The sequence below is a fragment of the Limanda limanda genome, chromosome 4 (genome assembly GCF_963576545.1).
Source record: "Limanda limanda chromosome 4, fLimLim1.1, whole genome shotgun sequence".
NCBI classification, from domain to species: domain Eukaryota; kingdom Metazoa; phylum Chordata; class Actinopteri; order Pleuronectiformes; family Pleuronectidae; genus Limanda; species Limanda limanda.
This window is the reverse complement of record NC_083639.1, coordinates 8,838,281-8,862,631: the sequence shown is the minus strand read 5'-3', so window position 1 is coordinate 8,862,631 and position 24,351 is coordinate 8,838,281. Positions and strand designations below refer to the sequence as shown.

General features: G+C 42.3%; 3 protein-coding genes across 3 annotated transcripts; 1 reads left to right on the top strand and 2 right to left on the bottom strand.

Annotated features, from left to right (window-relative positions):
- Positions 1-1,330: 1,330 nt before the first annotated feature.
- On the bottom strand, positions 1,331-8,704 carry atad3 (ATPase family AAA domain containing 3). The gene is made up of 16 exons (XM_061069459.1): positions 8,412-8,704; positions 7,794-7,870; positions 6,815-6,916; positions 6,654-6,713; positions 6,499-6,568; positions 6,244-6,409; positions 5,714-5,783; positions 5,114-5,269; positions 4,965-5,021; positions 4,752-4,877; positions 4,545-4,669; positions 4,406-4,457; positions 4,209-4,279; positions 3,931-4,098; positions 3,468-3,576; positions 1,331-3,357 (listed from the first exon to the last, which is right to left on the bottom strand). The coding sequence occupies exons 1-16, from the start codon at positions 8,590-8,592 to the stop codon at positions 1,639-1,641; spliced, it is 3,309 nt and encodes a 1,102-aa protein (XP_060925442.1). The 5' UTR covers positions 8,593-8,704; the 3' UTR covers positions 1,331-1,638.
- A 1,726-nt stretch (positions 8,705-10,430) lies between these two features.
- Positions 10,431-16,005, bottom strand: mrpl20 (mitochondrial ribosomal protein L20). Its single transcript, XM_061069781.1, has 4 exons — positions 15,747-16,005; positions 15,125-15,235; positions 11,721-11,798; positions 10,431-11,609 (listed from the first exon to the last, which is right to left on the bottom strand). The coding sequence occupies exons 1-4, from the start codon at positions 15,831-15,833 to the stop codon at positions 11,436-11,438; spliced, it is 450 nt and encodes a 149-aa protein (XP_060925764.1). The 5' UTR covers positions 15,834-16,005; the 3' UTR covers positions 10,431-11,435.
- A 110-nt stretch (positions 16,006-16,115) lies between these two features.
- On the top strand, positions 16,116-20,996 carry sdhb (succinate dehydrogenase complex, subunit B, iron sulfur (Ip)). The gene is made up of 8 exons (XM_061069462.1): positions 16,116-16,226; positions 17,200-17,333; positions 18,149-18,234; positions 18,752-18,888; positions 19,299-19,415; positions 19,513-19,614; positions 19,723-19,845; positions 20,476-20,996. The coding sequence occupies exons 1-8, from the start codon at positions 16,155-16,157 to the stop codon at positions 20,554-20,556; spliced, it is 852 nt and encodes a 283-aa protein (XP_060925445.1). The 5' UTR covers positions 16,116-16,154; the 3' UTR covers positions 20,557-20,996.
- The last annotated feature ends 3,355 nt before the right edge of the window (positions 20,997-24,351 follow it).

Genomic DNA, 24,351 nt, shown 5'->3' with positions numbered 1-24,351 from the left:
AACCCAGGACATCCTGGTCCACGTGGTGGCGCTCACTCTTCACTGATGAAGGTAAGAGACATAATGGAAACGCTCCTCGTTGGTTCGGTCAGTCCGGGATGTCAGGAGCTCTCCCGGCGCACAGGAAGACTTCATACGGTAAGTGCGCGAAGAGGACCGTGTGTGTGTGTTTGCACTCTTGTACAGATATCTTTGTGAGGACCACTTTAAATAGACTGCAAAGTGAGGAAATTTTGAAGGTCCTCATTTCTTCAATGGGCTGTTTGAGGGTTGTAATTAGGTTAGGGTTAGGCATCTAGTTTGGATAGTAAGGTTTAGGGTAAGGGGCTAGGGAATGCATAATGCTAATGAGTGTCCTCACTAAGATAGAAGTACAAACATATTTGTGTACCTGCAGAAAGTATATATTAAGGGGAAGTGTAGGTTTTCTGAAGAGAGGCTGTTTGCAGTTATTGTACAGTGTATACTAAATTATATTTAAGGTATGCTCTTCATTGAATCAAGTTTTTAATCAAATTCACCTTTTTTGTTAAAAATATGTTTGTGGTTTATGAGAGCACAGGCAGCCTATTTTTAACAAAGGACAGTTTCATGCCTTTGATTTTCTTTGTAGAAGCAGCTCCTTTAATCCTTTTAGCCATTTATGTGAAATATTAAAACCAGACTTTTTTCACTTTAGCAAGCGAACCCAAGTATTACTAATCATAATTAAGTCCAGATACATAATGTGATTTGTAACACCCCTGAGTGCACCTCTGCTGTTATGTATTTTGTCTCGACGTTTATTTACCACATATTTAAAGATCGACAATGTAACTGAAATGACAGATCACTCTAAATATTACACCACCCAGACAACGACCTGGTAGGGTTAGACTAATACACACCATGTTACTTTTGATTTCAAATGTCACTTTCTGAGATAAATTGTCATTAGTATGACTAAGTGCAGCCAATATGTTTTCAGGTTGTCTGTTCATCCATCCCATTTTTGTAAATATCTCAAATCTCACAAGACATTTAAGTCGAATTTGGTACTGATGTTAACTTGGACTACTACGAAGTTATTCGATTTTCGTGGTCAGAGTTCAAAGGTGAAGGTCACAGTGACCGAATAAAACAATTTGGGGCTTTTTAAATGTGATATCTCAAGTTCGTATTTAGGGAATTTCTTTAAATTTTTACCAGTTGTGCCTTGGACTCACAAATGAACTAATTTCAGTGGTCAAGGTCACAGAGATCTCATCAGTCTGAAAAAATAGTGTTTAGACTAAAACATTTCATTCAACTTATAAACATCTTCATTAACAAACTGTTCATAAGACACACATCAGATCATCTTTGTCTCTTTATAAAAACAAACACCCATTTAATCAGTTCAAGATACACAACATTTATATACTGTTCATACACTCTGGTTTCTATGTAAAGTACACTTTTTCATTCTTATTAGAATCAAAGAGTCTCAGTTATTGTTTGTGTGTTGAAATGTTAATTGATTATTCCCCCTACCTACAAGCCCATGAACTCCTCTTCTGTCATGAATGACTGTCCAGCAGGCTTTTGCAGATAAACTGACACACTAGTTAAAGGGACAGGACACTAATCTCTCATATCCAGGCCGCATCAGTGTACAAATCAAACTGGAGTTCCATCCTTAGGAGGAGTGGATTCAGTCTTGCCTTCTGGTTTCACCTTGCCCTCGCCGTCAGTGACGCTAGCAGGCTCGGCTAAACTCTCAGCTGCTTTCACAGATTCTGCTTTGGCAGCATCTTGACTGTCCTGTCCAGCTAGGAGGGCATTTTTGTCCTCTGCTGATTGGTCGATGTCTGAAGAAGATGGTGTACTGTCAACTTCTTGCTTTGCATTCACCTCTGAGGCGGGAGCAGCAACCTGTTCGACTTCTGAAGGAGGAGATATACTGTCAACTTCTGGCTTTGTGCTCATGTCCAGGGCTGGATCGACCACCTGTTCGACTTCTGCAGGAGGAGGTACACTGTCAACCTCTGGCTTTGTGCTCATTTCCAGAGCTGGAGCGATCACCTGCTCGACTTCTGGAGCAGGTATGGTGTCAACCTCTGGCTTTGCACTGGTTTCCAGCGCTGGATCAATCACCTGTTCGACTTCTAGAGCAGGTGTAGCGTCAACCTCTGGCTTTGCACTGATTTCCAGGGCTGGAGCGATCACCTGCTCGATTTCTGGAGCAGGTATAGTGTCAACCTCTGGCTTTGCACTGATTTCCAGGGCTGGAGCGATCACCTGCTCGATTTCTGGAGCAGGTATAGTGTCAACCTCTGGCTTTGCACTGGTTTCCAGAGCTGGATCAATCACCTGTTCGACTTCTGGAGCAGGTATGGGGTCAACCTCTGGCTTTGCACTGATTTCCAGAGCTGGAGCGATCACCTGCTCGATTTCTGGAGGAGGAAGTGTAGCGTCAACCTCTGGCTTTGCACTGATTTCCAGGGCTGGAGCGATCACCTGTTCGACTTCTGGAGCAGGTATGGTGTCAACCTCTGGCTTTGCACTGATTTCCAGAGCTGGAGCGATCACCTGCTCGATTTCTGGAGGAGGAAGTGTAGCGTCAACCTCTGGCTTTGCACTGATTTCCAGAGCTGGATCAATCACCTGTTCGACTTCTGGAGCAGGTATGGTGTCAACCTCTGGCTTTGCACTGATTTCCAGAGCTGGAGCGATCACCTGCTCGATTTCTGGAGGAGGAAGTGTAGCGTCAACCTCTGGCTTGGCGCTCAATTCCAGAGCTGGATCGATCACCTGTTCGACTTCTGGAGCAGGTATGGTGTCAACCTCTGGCTTTGCACTGATTTCCAGAGCTGGAGCGATCACCTGCTCGATTTCTGAAGGAGGAGGTATCATCTCAACCTCAGGCCTTGCGCTCATTTCCACAGCTGGATCGATCACCTGTTCGATTTCTGAAGGAGGAGGCATCATCTCAACCTCAGGCCTTGCACTCATTTCCACAGCTGGATCGATCACCTGTTCGATTTCTGAAGGAGGAGGCATGATCTCAACCTCTGGCTTTGCGCTCATTGCGAGGGCTGGAGCGATCACCTGGGTGATGTCTGAAAGAGGAGCTATAGCGTCAACCTCTGGCATTGCGCTCATCTCCAGGACTGGAGCGACCACCTGCTGGGCCTCAGGTGCCTCACTGCGGGGCAGATTGAAGCCCATTTTGCCTACAGCGGTTGTCGCCCCAGCTGAGAAAGGCGTAAGGGTCTTGGCATCATCCTCTCCAAGCAGCCAGTCCATCTTCTGAATGTGTTGCTTGACAGCATCGTCGACACGAGCGTCGATCATAGCCTCGGTCAGGACACCGTCTTCAGAAGAATATGCTGCCGCCTATGAAATAATAAAGCGAAACACGTTTTTTACAAATCCGTCTAAATTAAATAAAAAATCTGAGGAAAATTTGAATAGCAGCTGGGTGGTCATGTCTTCAGGGAACTTACCTGCCAGGCCACACCCAGCTTGGAGATCTCCCTTCCTGACATGCCACCTGTCCTCTTCGCAATCTCGGAACATTTGATTCCATAGTCGAACTGTGCCAGCTTCATCCTCCTGTACAAACACAAGAACAGCAGAAAGATGAAGAAAAACCGGATGTGTTTTTGCACCTTATTTAATTTCCTCCTGGCCGGTGTGTGTCACTCCACCCACCAAATCATACATTGTTGTTCGTGAAAGCACTGTTATGGACAAAGTCACTTACATTGAGTCCAATCTGCGTCTGCTACAGAGCGCTGGTTACTTTTATTTATTCAAAATGGCTGTTTCCTGGGCCCTTAACAATATACATGCCAAGTATGAAGCCGATAAAATGAATGGTTCTCGAGCTATGCGTTCAACATTCAGACAGTCAGAGATTTCTGGTATTGGTAGATAATTATGCTGTAGTGTTGGGATTGTACTCACTGTCTCCCTACAGTGGCGGGTTCCAGCACATATTTGTCAAAGTACAACCGCACCAGCCTCTCCCTCTCCTCAGGGCCCGGCAGAGCAAAATTAACAATTTCATCTATACGGTCGTTTATGGCCCAGTCAAACTGCTCTGGCTGGTTACTGGCCAACACCAGCATAAACCTGCAGGAAGCACACAGACATGAACCAGATTAGCAACGTGCTGCAAAGTATAGGAAATTGTTTGTGTTTAGTTGAAAACACCAGATGACAGAGTGTAAATAAACACTTACTTATTGCTCTGTTCTCCAGTGCGATACAAGAAGGCATTCAAAGTGGCTCTGAGGTCTTCACTGATCTTCTCCTGCAAAATGTAAGAATGAAGAATGCTTGTGATGCAAGTGATGATAAATAATGCAGGCATTACAAATTACAAACTTTGAACAGAAACTATTAAGGTTTCTGATAAATAAAATAGATGCACACTTACTGTGGATCTCTTGCGTAGGAAGGCATCAGCTTCATCAACAAACAGCAGCAGCCTGTAAGAGAATATCACTAAAATCATTCCACTGTTGAAACTTAAACAGCACATCATCAGATTATCGTAATATAAAGAAGAAATATACCCGCGTCGACTTGTGCTTGCCCAGTCGAAGACTTTATGCATGGCGGTCACACCATCACGACCCATGGGTGCTACATCGCCACCAGTCATAATTGCATAGTCCATCCCAGAATGCATTGCCAGCTTCTACTCAACACAAAGAAAAACCTCAGTCAGTCAAAGCTTCACTGTTTACGTTGTCTACATCATCAGTGGACATCAGGCGTACCTTTGCAAACAGCGTTTTGCCAGTGCCTGGCGGGCCGTACATGAGGATGTTCCTGTAGAGGCCGTTATTCTGCCTAGTGTTTCTTGTTGCTATGGCGATGTCACGCACCCGCTCCTCAAGGGAAGGCTAAGAAAAGAGGAAAATGCATTTGTCAGATGTTATTAAACATTAAATTGGGTTAAATCTTTTGTAAAGACTTTGATATCCACTTACACTTAGCACAACTCCTTCAAGTGCATCCTGAGGTTTGCTCCTTAGTCGTTTAGTTGTCTGAGAAGTGAAGGAGGCACAGGAAAATGATTATTAACATATCATAATCTGCAGCCAGAAAAAGTAAAGAGGTTCAATTAATAATCAGGTACCGTGACTGGATGCTTGATTGCCTCTCCCACAGTTAATCGGGACGTCTCTCGCACCAGCGACGGCTTCCCAAGCCTCGCCTCGATGAAGCGTCCTGCCACTCCTGTCGCGTTTCGGGCTGAATACACGCCAACAGCTAGAAGGGTCAATCCTGCCACCTGGTTATGTGACAGAACAGTTAATACAGTTTTCAAAACATTGGTCAATGCAAGGATCGAGAAAAATGCATCATTCAAACATTTTAATGGGGATTCATGAACTCTCTATTGCGTGTGCTCATTGATAATATAAATAGATTATTTAAGGATGGCTATGGTGATATGAAGGAAACTTCTAGCTTTGATCATTCCTACGATCAACAGTTTTTCTTCTCAAAGGCGGAATATGCGAGTACTTATGTGTGAAGTGTTTGTCCAAGCAGTAGAAACACAATGTTTGAGCCATAAGAACAGGCACACTTAAATCAGTAGTGTTTTTATATTGAGCTACTTTAAACCCCATACCAACCCATATTTTGAGGAAGAAACTGTTTCAAAGAACTCATTTTGCTGCCCAGTCTGTCTTTCAATGACATTCAGTGTGGATGGAACCAGATATCTCACCGTGGCTACGACTTTGTCCCCGTCTGAAATAAAGGCTCTGAATCCTTCTCCAAACACAGCACCAGCGGTTCTAAAAAGCAAATACTCTTATTAGCTGCCAGGTTGTCTTTACATATAAAACTGACTATTTCTGTGCTATATACTAGTGGGATGGTGACTGCAACTGTATAATACACTTCAAACATCTTCTAGATACATGATTCAGGACACTAGGAGCCATCAATAAAGTATATTGTATTATTGTAAACACTAGAGCCCAAACAGTATGGATATTTGGGGGGCGATACCAATATTAGAGTAAAAGATTTCTGATGCCATTATACACACACAAACACATATGTTTTTGTTAAATGGCAAAGGTTTCTAACATGTCAATCCTTATGATAAAGAAATCCCATTTTGTAAGGAGTTAGTTTTAATATCGGCAATCGTACATTCTGATACAATGTTTCTGTAATGACCAATATTATCAACCAACAGATAAATGGATCAGGCTCTGATAAACAGTGTAGTGTAAAAATGTGTCTCACTTGATGGACTCCAGCACCGTCTGTCTGTGTTCTGCAGCCCTCAGACGGATCTGCTCACGGATGATATCAGCGTTCTCTCTTTCCACGCGGGCCCGAGCTTTGGATTCGGCTTCTATACGCAGGAGCTCGTTCTTGTGCCTCAGCTCCATCTCGTGCTCGATTGTCGCTGTAAAAAAAACCCACCACAACAAATACATAAACCTCAGCAGCTTCCAGGAGACCCTGTGATCAGTGTAACAGTGGTAACATCCATACCTTTCCTCATGGACTCCTGCTTATGTACAGACTCCTCCTGTTTGCGGAGGTTCTCATCATTCAGAATTTGCTGTTAAATATAAAAACAAGAAATCATTAGTAACTACAGCTCATTTTAAAGTATTTCACACTCAATATGAAGGCGATTTTGTGACCTGTTGCCTGAGTTGTTCCTCATATCTCTGTCTGGCCAGTTTGTCTTGGTACTGAGCTCTCTGTGGAGGGACAGAAAACAATCAACTGTAAACTCCAATTGTTCTGATTCACTGCTGCAAAAAAACATCAAAAATAAGGAAAAAGGTATTTCTGGTCATACCGCTTGATGCTGCTTGGTCTCCTCATTCAGAGTCTTCCTCCTCTCCTCACCCTGGACTCGTATCTGTTCGCCTTTGAGCTGCTCGACCGCTGCTTCGTACTCCTGTTACAGTGGCACAAAAACAATGAGAAATCACAATACACAACACTTCATTGTATTGTGTTCATTGTAAGACTATGGTTGTTTGGTTCATACTGGGGAAATTCTCAGAAAGTTACACACATGGGGCTGGGAGTCATTTTCAGACATAAACTCTGGAAAAATGGGTCCTGACATTCTCAAATTTGCCTTTCACATATGCATAGTGCAGCAGTTGGCAGTCCGATTCCAACATTTAGGCGAGGGGTGGCATCTGGGTAGAGCATGAAGGAGGCTTGACGAGTAAATTCCCATGTTGAAATCACGTGTTTTAGTGGACAGCGCATATACATATACTTATCAATAAAAACCTTCATCCAGAGATATTTCTATTCGTTTTGTGTTTTCAGTTGTGCATCTGTCCCGCGTTAGAAACGTCATCAACATGACAACTCACTCGCTGGACATTTCACTTAATTTGACACGGAATTACCTCTTATTCATACATGATTTCAATTTGCACCACATGACCAATCTTTACATCTATATGTAAAAGCTACATTCATATAAATACTTATAACTTTAACTAGCATAATCATGTCTGAATTCCATCTACATGTAAGTATAAAGTTCTAACAGACTTTTTAAGAAGGGCCTTTTGATTTTCTCAGTGTTAAACTTTCAGAACATAACGGAGAAACGTCATTTCTTTCACTCAATCTGAAGCACAGATTTAAATAGAAATATGGGAGGTATGAACCCTCAGTGTTGCTCTCAGACTTGTTTCAAGACCTGTTTGCATGGTTTGAGAACTAGGATGTAAATTGACAAGTTCAATGAACTCTACTATCTCACTGCCCTGCAGCAGAACGAGAGTGGAGCAGGTACAAAGTGTCCCTACCTTCATTTTGCTCTGGTGTTCCATCTGGGTGCTCTGCTCCTGCATGCGAGCCAACTCCAGAGCTTCTTTGGCATGTCCTGGGGTAGAGGAGAGAGGAGCGGACAACACACAGCTGAATGATCTGGTGTCTGTGTAGAAATACATTTTCTCAGTTGGATCTGCAGGATCCAACCATGGAGTCCTGACAGGAATCCTCTTATCCTGTACCTGACTAGTTTACATTCCCTTTGAACCTGATTGGTAAACTGCTTCGAATGAAATATTAAATACATTGCACAAAATAAAAACTGGTGCATGTGTGTATGCAGTTGGGTGTTACAAGCAAAGTCTGCAAGGTGATGACCTTTGAACCCAGTCTGTTGTTTGCTTGTTTGAATGAAGCAGTGGGCAGCAAGTGCCTGTTCTCAGGAGCCACCAGAACAAATCAAATGAATGGTGAAAGATGAAACTAAACACATGTGTATAGCTGCTGTTTTAAATCGCGATGCTGGGCCCTTATTGAATGAGTGAAGCGACCTCCACCGCGGAGCAGAGGAGCTGGTCGCTGCTGCCGCTGCTTCACCGCTGTCACTGTGCAGTAATGTTATTAAAATCCGGCTCCTCCTGCTAAACACTTACGGGATTTGTCGAGCTCCTTGGCCGCGTTGGCAGCTCGCTCCAGCCCGGTGGGATCGAAGTTGCTCCATTTGTCCTTGGGTTTATCTCCTCCGCCGCCGCTGGAGCCTCCGGCCGGCGGCGGCGGGGGGGTCTGGGCCGGGGCTTCGGGCTGGCCCCGGTTCAGGCCGAACAGCCACGACATGTCCGCAGAGGAGGGAGAGAGCTCCGAGTGTCCCCGGGACTGTGGACAGAGACAGGGACAGACACAGGGACAGAGAGGAGGAGGCGGCTGCTGCTTCACCGATGTCCCTGCACTTCCTCCACACGTGTGTCACGCCGCTCTAATCTGCGCATGTCCACCAGAGGGCGCACGGTTTCTCTAAAATAACAGCAGCCTTGATTGGCTGGTGGCGAGTATTCCCTCCTCTCATTGGCTAGGTCGCTCGCTACCGTGTTCGGGAAAGGTCAACTGTAGTTCCGCCCACAGTTGGTACGGCAGCCGGAGAGGCTCAGAATAGCGACACCGCACATAGAATGGGACAGTATGTTCCTTCTGTTGCATCAGGCTGGGTGAGGTTTGGTAATTTAGAGGTCATGTGTCTTTTCAGTCAGTGAGTTTGATCACCAGAGAGAAAAGTACAACCAGCACAGATCCTTAAAAACCACACGCACCAAACTCTCTGTGCACTCCTGATTAAATTAATTTAAAGCAATGGTCACCAACCTTTTCAAGTCCAAGATCACTTTTTAATTCAAAACGTAAACTGAGACCTACCACCCGAATATCTCACAGAATGTTTGCAATTTCTGTTAAAGGCTCAATGTACTGCAATGCAACTGTATATATTCAATGCACAATATTCACATTAGTATCAATTCATAATTACAGCATCTGTTAAATGCCCAATATTCAGCCTCTCAGTTCAACAATATGTTCTGCAGGGAAGCTGCTATTGTAGCACAGTGTTTTTACATCGGCTTTGCCTTGAAAATGGCCACAAATCTGACTACTACCTCGTATAAAAGTTGTCCTGTTGACATAAATACAAGTACTACACAGTAAGAAGCTGTGCAGCTTCTGCTCCTGCAAATACTTCACAATAAAAACTAAACATTTTACACAAATAAACGGATCTATTTTGAAACGCATACAGAAAGTGTTGCAACCATATATGTTTGTTATATAAATCCATTCGGTAAATATTGAAACTCAGTTGAAATATCATTTTCTCTCTTTATTCTGCTGTGAAACACAATGTTTATCTGTCTATGTCACAAACGTTTTTCTATCACTTCCTGAAACCTTTTCAAACTAAAAGCACTCCAGCATTAATACGTTAATAAATGAATTTGTTTTAACTGGACTTTGATTGTTATTGACAGACCAGACGATGCATGTCTTTATACTGTAGTACATAATCCTACTTGTATTGAAGGATATGCATTCATATTATGCCTATTTTTATATTTCTGTGTTAATATTGTTCCTATATTTATACTTCCTTGTGTGTACATTGTTCCTTTTCATATATTTCTTGATTTTATGTTGTTCTTAGTTTTGTATTTCCTGGCATTAACATTGCATTTTTAACAGGGGCCTCCGATCTAAGCAATAATATATACAAGTATATAATACACGACAGTATAGTCTGACGTTTAACAAGCACCTTTAAAACGTTGCTGGTGCACAAGACTGACTATTGTGCTAATATGCACATATAATTAGTATTAATATTAGACAAGAATAATAATAGTGATAATGAAGCATGTCTAGACATAATTTTGGTTTGAATGGGACTGTGTTAGACAGGAAGATTGTGTAGACCTGAAACTTGGGTGCTTGGCTTCTCAAACGCCACAGGATAATATAATTTAAGTAATTTTATCCTTGTGGTCAACAGTTTACTTTGTCATGCCAATAAAAGAAGAATAATTGTAGGGATAAATCAGCCAAAGCAACTACAAATAACAGGTAGAGAAAAATGCCTCCTAAACTCCCATCCTTAAAATAGCTGTCTTTTCAATGAAGAGAATCAAGAATAAATATCAAAATGTTTAATGATCTAAACATTATGAGAACAATCTTTACCAAAACAAAGGGTAAAACACATATTTACACAGACAAAAGTCATCACATGATAACGCTTGAGGTCACTCTTTTCTTCCCAACCTCCAAAAAACTCACAATCCAACAGCATCAAATCATAATTTAACAAAGGTTGCATGTGGTGAACACAAGAAACGTTGTGGACATTGATAATCACATCCTGCATCTTGACACTGGAGGAAAACAGATTAGGAGCATTGCTATAGTAGGTTGGACCGATGCCAGTGAATGAAGCAGGTGTGTACAGACAAACAGTTGCTATGCTGTTTAATTTCAGTTCTTGGATTGTGATGATGCTCGACTGAAGAACAGTGCAGAACTGAAGTGTGATGAACTGAGTGTATGTCTGGCCAAGCAAACCATTGTAAGCACTGTCACACAATGAATAATGAATAGGAGAGGCTTTAACAGAAGTCTTATACAGGGGACCACAGTGTGTAAAGTAACGGTCCTGGAAGGTCTAAGACCAAGGCACTTCAACAGTAATCATCTGCCCTGCCAAAGTGTCCTTCAATAGGATATAACATCATTTTCTACTTCAGGGATTTGGATCTGTTGGCCAATCTTTTTCAGACAGAAGGAAGAGGGGCTAGTAACAGGGAAAATTTTCTTTTATATACTGTGGACCAGTTTGGTGCTGATCTATGTGAGACACACCGGCAAGAAACACTGATCAGGCAGTGATAACAAAGTGTCAGCCAGTGGACTCCTCACAAAGAGCCCCAGGCAAACCATGTACCTAATGGTGGTCAGACCCTGATCGCAACTTGGGTCTTTTCTGTGGGTTGTTAAACATGGGACAACCCTGGTATACTGATCAACAAGAGTGAAAGCAAAGAGGCGAGTGCATGTCTGTTCATCCTCAAGATCATCAACAATCCAAGGTGCTGCTCTTCAAACCACACAGCAACTGGAAATACATAACTGTAGCAAGCTGTTTATTGTAATAAGACAATTCTGGAGAAGACACCAGGAGGCTCGTTGCCGTCGCCCAGCGCCGCATGGAAGCCTTCCTGTCGCCGAGCCTGTGCCAGCTTAGCGAGCGAGAGGAATGACCGAGGTTCTGTGATGGCCAGATCACTGATAACATGTCGGTTCAGCTGAACGCTGGTCTGTGTGGAAGAAGAGAGGAAATGTGTTACAAACAAATACACTGAAACGTCAAAGCTGAAAAAGATCTTTCAGAGTGCTGTTACAACTTTGTAATAGGTGACTCAACCAACCTTTGTAAGGTTGTGCATGAGGGCAGGGTACTTCATGCCGTGCTCGCGTGAAGCTGCTGCAATGCGGGAAATCCACAGCTGAAGAAATGACAGCACACATTAGAATGATAACCTTGTGCATCACAGATGACACAATATTTGTATATATAGTAGGGTCAGGAACGTCAATTCCGTGACCATTCTCTGGCAAATATGTTTTGACGACTGATTTGACATCTATACAACATCTATAAAAAATTTAGCCCCCATGTCCCTCGCAAAAATGTCGGCATTTTTCGCTAGAGGGCCCAATCCAAAATGGCAGCCGGCACTATCTTGTAAAGGTTACTTTTTTACCAGAGCACCTAGAATAATGTATGAATACAATTTTTGGGGTAAATTGACCATAAGGATTGTGATTCTGACATAATTTTGCCATTTAGACATCATCTTGACCCCGAAATCGAAGATGGCCACCATCGGGTAGAGCGAAAACGTAATTATTGATACACAAATTAACTTTTAACCAGAGCACCTAAAATAATGTATGAGGACACTTTTTGTGGTAAATTGACGATAAAGATGGTGATTCTGACATCATTTTGACATTAAGACATCCTGTTGACCCCAAAATCCAAGATGGCCACCATCCGGGAGAGCAAAAATCTAAAGTGTTATACACAAATCAGCCCCCAGGTCTCCAGGAGATGGGTGATGTATGTTCTTTATACATTACTTATTATAGAAGGACAAAAACAAAGAATATCAGAAATAAGTTTTATTTAATAACTGTAACTTAAGAAAGGAACAAAAAACACTTGAAACATGCAAATAAGAAATCATTGCACCCCAATCATTTTACCTTTTGGTCATTAAAAAAATACATAAAATTGTTAATTACAGGATGCTTTCATGTTGTTAAATGCTACACATTATTCTAACAATGTAACTGGTGAATAATAAGGACATTGATATATAAGATTAGTCCAAATCAGAGCATTCTGCCTAACTAGAATCTAAATCACCACTATCCGATGAATCCCATCGCCTACTCTGCACATCATCATTTTTCTTCTCATCACAATCATACTCGCTCTCATCTTCCTCGCTGTCTTCAACTGGCCTTGATGCAGGTAAATGAGTTGGAAGAGCAGGTTGTGTGTAGCGGACAGGGCGACAATGACCATCCAGCAACTCCCATCCATGTCCGATTGGCAAGGGGTGGTGCTTCAGGGAGGGATAGCGTACAAGATATGCCAAGTAGTTGGCACAGAGGCAAGTGTTGACTGCAGAGGCCTCAGCCATGGTGCTACTCTTGTGGTCACCATAGATGACATGTCTTGTGAACTTGAATAGCTCCTGTAACACCTCCTCAGCAGAACCAATGACAATAGGTCCACTAAAGCATGAGTTCTGCATCGGTTACTGGGTTGACAAGTTAGTACAGTGGGAGCCAACAGAGTAAACAATCTCTGCATCAACAGTTTGTGCAATGTCAGTCAGGTAGCTGCATATCAATTTTTGTAGACGCTCCTTGTTACAAACACTACAAAGCAGCGTGTTAAATGCTCTGGCAGAGGGAAATGAATCATCCAATTTCATGTAGGTGTTGGGGATATGTAGCTTACCCTGTGCCCGCATTTCTCAGTAACTTTCGAAAAATCTAAGCGAGAAAACACCGAAAAATGTACATTTACATAAGAGCAGTGCTGCGAGAGTCAGGCTATAGTAGACCTGTTGTCATTACGCCAACACTTGCCTCCGTGCCAACTACTTGGCATATCTAGTACGCCATCCCTCCCTGAAGCACCACCCCTTGCCAATCGGACATGGATGGGAGTTGCTGGATGGTCATTGTCGCCCTGTCTGCTACACACAAACTGCTCTTCCAACTCATCTACCTGCATCAAGGCCAGTTGAAGACAGCGAGGAAGATGAGATCGAGTATGATTGTGATAGTGGTGATTTAGATTCTAGTGATGCAGAATGCTCAGATTTGGACTAATCTAATATATCAATGTCCTTATTATTCACCAGTTACATTGTTAGAATAATGTGTAGCATTTAACAACATGAAAGCATCCTGTAATTTACTATTGTATGTCTTTTTTTAATGACCAAAAGGTAAAATTATTGGGGTACAATAATTTGTTATTGGCATGTTTCAAGTGTTTTTCGTTCCTTTCTTAAGTTACAGTTATTAAATAAAACTTATTTCTGATATTCTTTGTTTTTGTCCATCCATAATAAGTAATGTATAAAGGCCATAGATCAACCATCTCCTGGAGACCTGGGGGCTGATTTGTGAATAAAACTTTACATTTTTGCTCTCCCGGATGGTGGCCATCTTGGATTTAGGGTTCAACAGGATGTCTAAATGTCAAAATGATGTCAGAATGACAATCTTTATGATCAATTTACCACAAAAAGTGTCCTCATACATTATTCTAGGTGCTCTGGTTAAAAAGTTAATTTTTGTATCAAAAATTATGTTTTTCGCTCTACCAGATGGTGGCCATCTTGGATTTCGGGGTCAAGATGATGTCTAAATGTTAAAATTATGTCCCAATCACAATCCTTATGGTCAATTTGCCACAAAAAGTGTATTCATACATTATTCTAGGTGCTCTGGTAAAAAAGTAACCTTTACAAGATAGTGCCGGCTGCCATTTTGGATTAGGCCCTCTAGCGAAAAATGCCGACATTTTTGCGAGGGACATGGGGGCTAAATTTTTTATAAATGTTGTATAGATGTCAAATCAGTCGTCAAAACATATTTGCCAGAGAATGGTCACGGAATTGAGGTTTCTGACCCTACTAATACATTGGTGTTTTTGCAAGATCTCAAGTAACTCCCTGTACCGTTTACAATGAATACACATTCTGCTCGCTGAAGACGTGATATAGTGGTAAGAAACCAAACTGAGATTGGAAGGACACTTGACTTGAAGTAAGTGACAATATTTAAATAAGTGTTCTTTGTCATCTTGTGCTAAATGGATCTCACTTTTAAAGTAGTTTTTAAAGTGTCTGTGAGCCCGACAATCAACTTCGACTTGAAAAGAGGTTATTTATGTTATTCATGTTTTCAGCCTAAATGCCTGCTGTGATCCACGTGTGAACACGGCTCCAGGAGGATATCAGAGGATATTTAGGCTTAAACGATGTAAACCCCTGAAACTCCAAGTGTTTTGTGCAATCAAACACTTCACCCACCGCTCCATCGGCACAGAGATGGTAAATGATGAATGGATAATGAGTGGGTTTTCATTTATGGGTGAACTATCCTTTTTAAGAAAGGTAGCGGAAGGAACATGAATTTAAGATGTTGGGTCCTGCAGCAATAGTCTGGACCACGCAGCTGTTGGAAGTATAGGAGAGGTTAGAAGACACGTGTTTAAAGGACAAACTTTACAAAACCTCACCGTCCTCATGCTGCGTTTCTTCAGCCTCCGGGCTTTGGTGGCGTAGACGAAAGCTCTCCGGACGGCCTTCACTGCCAGGGTGTAGCAGCGGTTCTTCCTGCCCCGGAAGTGCTGGAGGAACAACCGACAGGAGGGTCACTATCAATCAATCAATCAAATTTTATTTGTAAAGCCCATATTCACAAATCACAATTCGTCTCATAGGGCTTTAACATGGTGTGTCATCCTCTGCCCTTAACCTTCAGCAAGAGTAAGGAAACTACTAAGAACCCTTTTGACAGGTTAAAAATACGTAGAAACCTCAGAGAGCCACATATGAGGGATCCCCTCTAGATGTCAAGTGTAGGAAAACATCGTCAAGATAAAGGTTTTAGCATCATTGATGAGGGCACCGGATCTACCGGGGACATGTCTCCCACAATACAGTCACCACACCGGGGACATGTCTCCCACATTACAGTCACCACACCGGGGTGACGGTGAGCGGACCCATCTCTGAACAGCACAGGGACTCACTAGTTTCCTGAGTCACGACAACACACATTACAACACGATGACATAAGTCACAACAACGTGGGAGGAGGTTCGCTGCAGCTGCTCCAGGAGATAGTCGCGACCTTACCCTTGCGTGTTTGAGAACTTCTTGAACCTTCCAGTATCGGTCGGGCCCGCGGCTCCTGATCCAACAAGGCAGCGTGAGGAACACCATGTTTGTTTCCCGAGGGGATTCAACAGCAGGAAAACACGGGGTCTCAGTGACCTCGAGCCGGTTTCACCTGGAAGGAGATGAGGGGAGCTGGTTCACTTCCACATGCGACTGACGCAGATACACTGGGTGCGCTCGTTTTTTTAACCCAGGACACGGTGTCTGAAGGATTGTCGTGGACTTTGTATGGAGGAGGGTTTTGACTCTGCACCGCCCGGCTGATCTGTGGGGAGAGAAAACAAGCGCCACGGCAACAGCAGTGACGCGGCCGCGGTGGATGCTGGGATAGCAGGCTGTGTCAGAGGAGGTCAGACAAGCTCCAAAATGGCCGCTGTTTGTTTCACGTCCTTGAGCCGCTGCGGCTTCGTGGCGTCTCGTTCCCCCGCAGGACTGCTGGTGAGTTACACCAAGTGTCCGGTTCATACTGTGCTGTCCGGGTCACACTACGGAACTGTCGCTTCCCTCACAGGAAGCCTTCTGGCAGCAGAGGGCTCCGTCTATAGCCTGGAGTCGGTGCTAACGCTAGCCCGCCCTGTAAGCTGCGGTCACACTGACTCCGCTGAAACGTCAAAATATCTGATGTTGTTGCTTTTCGGTTCGAGTGCTTAGCATCGAATGTAAACTGCTTTTAACTCGAAAGTGTTTAACCTAAAAGTGTTTACCTTAAAACCTTTAGCTGAAACCATTCAAGCTAATTAAAAACAGCAGCCTGATGGAAGGGATTGTTTTCTAACGCCACTGTGTAGTAACAGCGTAACGTTCAGCAGTTCTTCATCATAATTCAAATATCTGATTATTGACAGTTCTATGTCTATGAAAGGAAAAAGCATTTCAGAGCAGAACTCCGAAAAACAATCCAACAACAAAACCAAAACAAGCCACATAACAAAAAGTGCTCTATAGTAAAATCTACAGTCTTATACTGTGTATAACACAGATCCAAGACAATATAAAGGTACACAGAGGAAAGATACTATTGTCATGACAATAGTATACAAACAATATTCAAGAGAAAATAATAAAATAATTTATTCTCAATGTTAGAGGTACCCAGTGCCCTAATGCTTTTACTGATGTGATATATCCTCTTTTCTTAGTTGTTGATACAATCCTTGCTTCTCATAATCTTTTTTGTGTCGGACACATAATTGGGTGACATACGAAACACATTTACACTTTGATCTTATTTTTATTCCAATTGGAAGCAATTTATGGAAAACAGCAGGTGAACAAAGATTAAACCCTGAAGGAAACATCTCTAAGACAATTTCTAACTTTTTGTTGTCTCGCTACTATGCATGTATGTGTATTTAATGTAAATAGACCAGCATAATAATCATATGTTGTCTCCCCTTGTCCCTGTTGTCAGGCGGTGCGGTACGCCCAAACAGCAGCGGCTCCAGCAGCTCAGCCCAGAATAAAGAAGTTCCAGGTGTACAGATGGGACCCAGACACTCCAGGGGACAAACCCCGCATGCAGACCTACGAGATAGACCTCAACACGTAGGTGTTCCAGCTTTTCTCTCTGAGTGAGGAGGAGGAGGAGGAAGGCCAGTTTGTGCTGCATTTTGTCACTGCAACTTTCAAACTGTTGGCATTTATTATCTACTTGAATACGCATGTAACTAGAAATGCACTCAGAAGAAAGCATACCTCTGCCAAGGCCCTAAAATCCTATTAAAATCAACCAAGCTGAACCAGATTTCACACACTCACAGATTCCCTAAATGTGACTGATTATTTTCATCAAGATCCACGAAATATTCTCTGGTAAAACCTTGAAAAATGTCACAATTTTAAAGAAAGTAAAAACTAATTCCGGAATATGCCCCCTGATCTGTATCTGTACCAACCTTACTTTAATTGATAGGTTCTTCCCCGACCCATACCACATCCTTTCACCAAGTTCTGAAAATCTGATCAGTTGTTTTTGTCTAATCTTGCTTAAAAACAAACAAACCTACCAACAGACACACACTCAGGGTGACAACATAACCTCCTTGGCAGAGGTAATGGTAAATTTGTGATTCTGGTCATGTTTACTTGCACTAATGGTGGCTTGGTGCAAAGGGCATTGCTCATTTAATCCAAGTACATGTAATCAGAGGGCATAATTATTGACCTATGAACAGCCTGCAGGTGGATTAAACTCAGGTGGATTAAACTCAGGTGGATTAAACTCGTGTATATCTGGCAGCTTGTCATGTTTCCTGCCCTCCTCCTTCACCTGTTCCTCTAATCAGCTTGAGAAGACTCAACTCGCTTGTGTCAAAACAAGTTGCAGCATTGACTCCCTGCCTGGTTGTTCTCATCTACAGTTGTGGTCCAATGATTCTCGATGCACTGATCAAGATCAAGAATGAGATGGACTCCACTCTGACCTTTCGCCGCTCCTGCAGAGAAGGTCAGGAGGCTGGAGTATGCCAACAGAATTTATTATCAACTAAAAAATTAATTTAATGCAAACGCTTAAACATTCAAATGTACAGAAGCATTCGTTACAATTGCCCTTTAAAATATTATGTTCATTAAAAGTCCCGTGTGGAAAATTTTGACATCTAGTGGTGAAGTTGCATGTTGCAGCTGAATAACTCCTCACCTCACCCTCTCCTTCCGAACATGAAAGAGAACCTGTGGCAGCCTTCAGTTGTCATTAAAACTCTTAAGGTTTTTAGTTTGCCCGGTCACGGCTTATGTAAAAACAATGGCGGCCTCTGTACAGAGGACCCGCTCCTAATGTAAATATAAAGTATTTAAATATAAAGGCCTCATTCATGGGGTAAAGGAAACAAAATTTCTTCGAACAGAAAATATCTACTACACTTTAGTAATAAAATGCTTAAGTAAAGTGATAGAGAGTTTGTTTTGTCTTGTTCTGTACCATAAATGATACTGAACATGTTTTATACATCTTTCTGCAGGTATCTGTGGGTCTTGTGCAATGAACATTAATGGAGGAAATACACTTGCTTGTCTCAACAAGATTGACGCTAACGTTAACAAGCCAACCAAGATTTACCCTCTGCCACATATGTATGTGGTCAAAGACCTGGTACCCGTAAGTAAATCTCTAAATAAAGAATCCACGACCGAGTTCTGGGAGCAGATGTTACTCCAGTTGTTCCATTTGTGTATAAAACACGTTTCCCTCCTTAACTTAATTTAGGATTTATTAAAGTCATAACATTAATGATTTTAAGTCTTTATTCATTGTCTGTATATTAATTGAATGCATATGTTTATGTGACTGCTGCTGTTAAAATAAACTCAGCCTCATTTGATTTATAGCTTATATAAGGTAATGTCATATTTGTACCAACTGGACAAATGTCTTTTCTTTTTGAATATCACAGTGATAACAGGTTAACCCTCATGAACATGGATGAATTCCTTTAACACAATCGACCTATTTTTTCAAATTTATTTCTTTTAATTAACTTTTATTCTGACTTTTGTTCGTGTTGGCAGGATATGAGTAACTTCTACGCACAGTACAAGGCCATTGAACCCTACCTGAAGAAGAAGGACGAGTCAATGGAGGGGAAAGAGCAGTACCTGCAGAGTGTGGAGGACCGACAGAAACTGGTACACAGCCGGTTTTATTTTGGTAACGCATTGCAGGCTTTACAGTGCTCAAAGTCCCATGACAATGAATATCCCTTCTTGGTTCTCTCCTGTGTAGGACGGCCTGTATGAGTGCATCCTGTGTGCCTGCTGCAGCACAAGCTGCCCAAGCTACTGGTGGAATGGTGACAAATACCTTGGACCTGCTGTGCTGATGCAGGTGTGTGTGCGCAGGTTAAACACATCAACATTAAGTAGTATTGATCTGAGTCAATTTAATATAAAGCCATGTGTCAGAATGTGTAGTCATATATCCTGTTGCTCTCAGGCATATCGTTGGATGATTGATTCACGAGACGAGTTCACAGAGGAGCGTCTGTCCAAGCTGCAGGATCCTTTCTCCCTCTACCGCTGCCACACTATCATGAACTGCACCAAGACCTGCCCCAAGGTGACCTGTCAACACTATTGTGCACATCGCAGTTCATACCATAACACAAGTATATCTTGTTGTCCCTAATTGCCTTTACATTTCCATCAGTTGCATCTTTCAAGCGTGGTGCAAGGAGAGAACTATAAACCAGAAAGAAAGAACCAACAAGACAGGGTTTTAGTAAAAGACACATCCTTCATTCTCAGTATCCATGAGTATCATGTGAAAAACTAATAAATTCTGTATTTACAGATATGTTTAGCCACAGATTGTGGACCTTATTGCGTTAATATGTTAACCAGCAGCAAAGTAATTTCTTTCATTTGCATCTGCATTTATTGATATCTCTTTACGAAAATCCTAATATAATAATCCAGGTGCTTTAAAAAATTTTAATGTCTCATAACAAAATAGATTTTCTACCTGAAGCACAAAGATTTTCAACATGATATATGTTTATATTTTTATATAAATAACCCTGATTTAAAAAATTAAAATGTTTGTTGCTATATAAACACAGCTAGGTCACTGGCTGATTCTGTCCTGTATCTTGTGCCATTAAAACATAGACGACACCCTGCAACATCTTCATCAAATATCCCAATGATTCTCACTGGTCTCTTTTCACCCGTCTCCTCTTCCTCACAGGGGTTGAACCCAGGAAAAGCGATTGCTGAGATTAAGAAGATGATGGCCACATACAAGCAGAAGGCTGCGGCTGTCGTTTGAAACCTCCACTTCAGCGTCCTTTTCTATAACTTTTCCCTCCATGATATAAATTGTATATTAATTAAGATTGCTTAAATGGTCTGAAAGGCCAGTGCACCAGTGAGCTCAACCACCAACACCACACCCTGGGTCAACTAATAGAAATGTGTGTGTGTGTGGTTGGAGGACTTGGTGTTAAAAACGCACATGTACAGTATGAATGCAGATGAGTGAGTGTGTATTAGTCTGTACCACATCATTGGTATTTATCTCCAGTTCCACTGTGTGTTTGTTTGTGCTCTTGAGAGAAACGATGCTACATAGCTAAGTAAACATTTTTGTGTATCTTTCTTTTATGGCTTATTGCTTCTCAGGGTAGCAGCCCAGTGATTAAGTTCTTTCAGATCTTCCAACTCACCAACAACAGTCTTTGTTTTGATGAAATAAATAGTCGAAATGCCTGTCTTCTGTTTTCATTGGTTATTACTTGTCCTCATTAATGTCTCTTCTACTATTCAACTGCCTCAGTTGCAGTCATTGGCTGACTGTCCACTAGAGGTCATTACTGTGCAGAGGCCAAACCCAAAATGGGTTCAACAGAGACCTGTCACAAAGGCAGACGTTTGTGATGACGAGTGTGTGAGTGATACATGTCTGTGTCAGTGTTTATGTATTGTCTTTATTTTGTTTTACTTTTTAGCGTCCGTTCGTGCCATTCTTCTGAACATGATATCTACGGAACACCTCGACACAATCCTTTCACATTTGGCTTAAACATTCACTTAGACTCGAGGATTAACTGATAAGAATTTGTTGCCTGGAGGTCAAAGATCAAGATCACGGTGATGTCACGTTCCTATGCATGCGTTGAATCAGGACTCTCCATAGGGAATTTTATTACATATGGCACAATCATTCATTTGAACTTAAAGGGGTCAAAGGTCAAGGTCACTATGATCTCTCGAAACTTGTTTTGTATTTGTGAATGTGATATCTCAGGAACACCTCAAGGAAGTTCTTTCAAATTTGGCACAAGTGTTCACTTGGACTCGCAGATTTTGTTGGTCAAAGGTCAAAGAGCAAGGTCACGGAGGCCTCACAAAACATGTTTTTGGCCTCTTGAATGTGATATCTCAAGTCTGCCTTAAGGGGATTTCCCTAAATTCTGACCAGTTGTCAAAGATTAACTGAAAGGTTCAGCTCATAGGGACCTTAAATGAATACCGAACAAAGGTAATATAGACAGAAATTGCACTTGTTGGTGGAGGCATACAACCGCAGTAGGATATTTCTACTTTAATTATAATTTTTTTACCAAATTCCGTTTTCTTTAATCTTGTTGGTCATTTGCTTTGAGAAATTGATCAGTTGCCTTTCTGAAAAAGACCTAAACTATATAAATTTTAAAACTATGTGTAACACCATAGTTTATTAGTTGTGTTCTTTTGGCACAACACAGAGCTTTCAGATTAAAAATCTCTTCTATTTTGCTGCACACTAACTGGTTCATTTAGAAAGCCTTACTCTGCACTACAGGATTAGTGTTAGTGTTAGCTTGGGCTCAGGTCATAAACTGCAGTTTCTGTTAACTAGCTAGTAAAATCACAGTTTAGATGAGTAGAGAAAAATAGAAAAAAACACATGCTTATATATATAGAAATGTATTAATAATGAATCATGAGATAGATATAACTGACTGCTAATCGCAGCCGATAAAGTTTATTTTGTTCGAAAGAGACACAGTGGGTTGATATGTATTTCACAGCTGATGACATTTGATAGGATTCAAGTGGTTTTCATGTCTGGCGTTGATTCAATACTGAAGTTCAATTCTGAATTTGTTTTTCACATGTTCATAACTTTTTTATATAATGGTGACATATGGGATTTATATCACTCAGACTCAGACTATGGCAACAGTATATATGGCAATAATCCAGCCAGTATCTTTTATCTATCATTTGACCAGTTCATCAGTATGTTTTCCTTCTCCTGACCTGTAACATTACAAAGTGTAACCCTGATCTTGGTGGGTCTGGGGGTCGGATAACGGGGGCTGGAGGCTGGATGGGGAGGAGACTACAGATGTGGGGTGGTACAATGTGGCTGAAGGTCCTCCTGCTCTCACAGGACACATGAGAGCAGAGCAAAGTCGGAGCAAACTGAACCAGAGTAAGGTAAGAAAACCACGTCTTAAATTTGCAGGATTTTTGTTTTCAATTGGACACACTTTGTTATTTTTACAGCATGCATGTGTGTGCAGGGGTTGACTTGTGCTGAGAGTTAGGAGGGGAAAATAAATCAGGGGATATATGAGGAATGCATGCAGCCCGATCAGTGTTGGAGAGACGCAGAAGCATCCCAGCTGTTAATCAGTCCTCAGAATGAAGAGCGACTAATAGAGGGGCATTTGTGTGCATGGTAATGGCTGTGGAGGGCTGACATGTGGTCCTGTGTTTTCACTGGAGAGAAGACGGAGGAGGGACTTCACAACACAGCCTGTAGCAATGGCACTACAATGGAGAGGGGGTGCCAAGAGGGAAAAAAAAATCAGCTGCTGCTAGAGGCTGGGGGTCAATGAGGGCACATGGAAAGATGGTTTTAAATGTGTGCTCGTTTTTTATTCATAGTTGTATTAAATCAAAAGGTGTAAAATAAATGACAGCAGTGGATCATGTTGCTGTCCTCAGAAACTCTTAGTAATGTGTGAGTGTGAACGTGGGGGGGAGATGGGGTCCCTAGCTGGGAAGGGAAGGAGTCATTGGGGAGAGGGGGGGCTAATCGCTCCCAGATGTGTGCTGTGAAAACATATGGTTTCTGATAGCCACTGTGATGCACAAGAAGAATGTGTGTGTGTGTTTGTGTGCATTTGTGTTGCAGTATTACACACAGACACGCACACACACACAGATTTATTGTTACACATGTAGAACTTGTGCAAACAATGTTTCCATCACGGTTGCCTCTCAGTGCGGCCTCACAGAGCAGAAGTCCCCAGTGTAGGATGTGTAGAAGGCACATGTTGTGTGCATGAGTTGGCCTACACTGCTGCAGCGGAGGAGGAGCATTCATACTTTCCACAATGCAGGAAAAGCAGTTTTGTCATTTCGGCAGGAAGCAGGAGTTAATGGTCTTTTCTGTTTGCAACACTGTGACTCACTGAATCCCATCGACAGCTTTAGAATGAGAGATATAGGTCTGGTTGTGAATGATGTCTTGATGTTGTCAGTGTTTAATGTTTCTGTCCACATGTCATTTTGAGTCAACCTGAGAGGCCCTCACTGCTTGGTTGAGTGAAGACGAAAGAGTAAGGGGCTGAGGAGGAGGGAGGGAGGGTTCGGGGAAATGACCAGTGAGGGCGACAGAAGGAAAACGAAGGATGTGGAGGCAGACGTAGGGAGGGAAGGAGGGGTGAACTCGGCGGGCGGGGTGGGGTTGAGGGGTTCTCTGTTTCTTTTCCTGGAATGCAGCCTCCAGACCGTCTGCTGCAAAGAGGGAAAAGTAGGAAAACAGAGGGGTTGTTCTAAGGAAGATGAACGTGCCACATTCTTGCTGTCAGACTTTTCTCCCCCTCTCTCTTGCCATGGCTGTTTTTTTTTTGTTGTATTTTTTTTTTGGTTTTATTTTTGGGGTTTGGGGGGGTGGGATGTTAAGGGAAGAACAGTGGGGGGGCTGAAAGGGGATGGAGGGCAGGGGGAAAGAGGGGAGAGACCAGAGGCCCATCCAGCACTGTACAGCACTTGATTCCCCTCATGTCGCTCTGCCCTGATCATTCCATCTTCTCCTCATCTCCCTGCAGTGTTGAAGTCAGTCTAC

Bases quoted from the DNA above. Each gene is read 5' to 3' on its own strand.
- atad3 (XM_061069459.1), bottom strand. From the start codon at position 8,592: ATGTCGTGGCTGTTCGGCCTGAACCGGGGCCAGCCCGAAGCCCCGGCC. The intron at 6,569-6,653 runs GTCACAAAATCG...TATATTTAACAG, and splicing joins AGGAACAACTCAGGCAACAG to CAAATTCTGAATGATGAGAA. The intron at 5,022-5,113 runs GTACCTGATTAT...TTCACTTCTCAG, and splicing joins CAATCAAGCATCCAGTCACG to ACAACTAAACGACTAAGGAG.
- mrpl20 (XM_061069781.1), bottom strand. From the start codon at position 15,833: ATGGTGTTCCTCACGCTGCCTTGTTGGATCAGGAGCCGCGGGCCCGAC. The intron at 11,799-15,124 runs GTGAGGTTTTGT...TCATTTCTTCAG, and splicing joins AGAAACGCAGCATGAGGACG to CTGTGGATTTCCCGCATTGC. The intron at 11,610-11,720 runs GTTGGTTGAGTC...TCTTCCACACAG, and splicing joins TCATGCACAACCTTACAAAG to ACCAGCGTTCAGCTGAACCG.
- sdhb (XM_061069462.1), top strand. From the start codon at position 16,155: ATGGCCGCTGTTTGTTTCACGTCCTTGAGCCGCTGCGGCTTCGTGGCG. The intron at 16,227-17,199 runs GTGAGTTACACC...CCCTGTTGTCAG, and splicing joins GTTCCCCCGCAGGACTGCTG to GCGGTGCGGTACGCCCAAAC. The intron at 18,235-18,751 runs GTCAGGAGGCTG...ATCTTTCTGCAG, and splicing joins TCGCCGCTCCTGCAGAGAAG to GTATCTGTGGGTCTTGTGCA.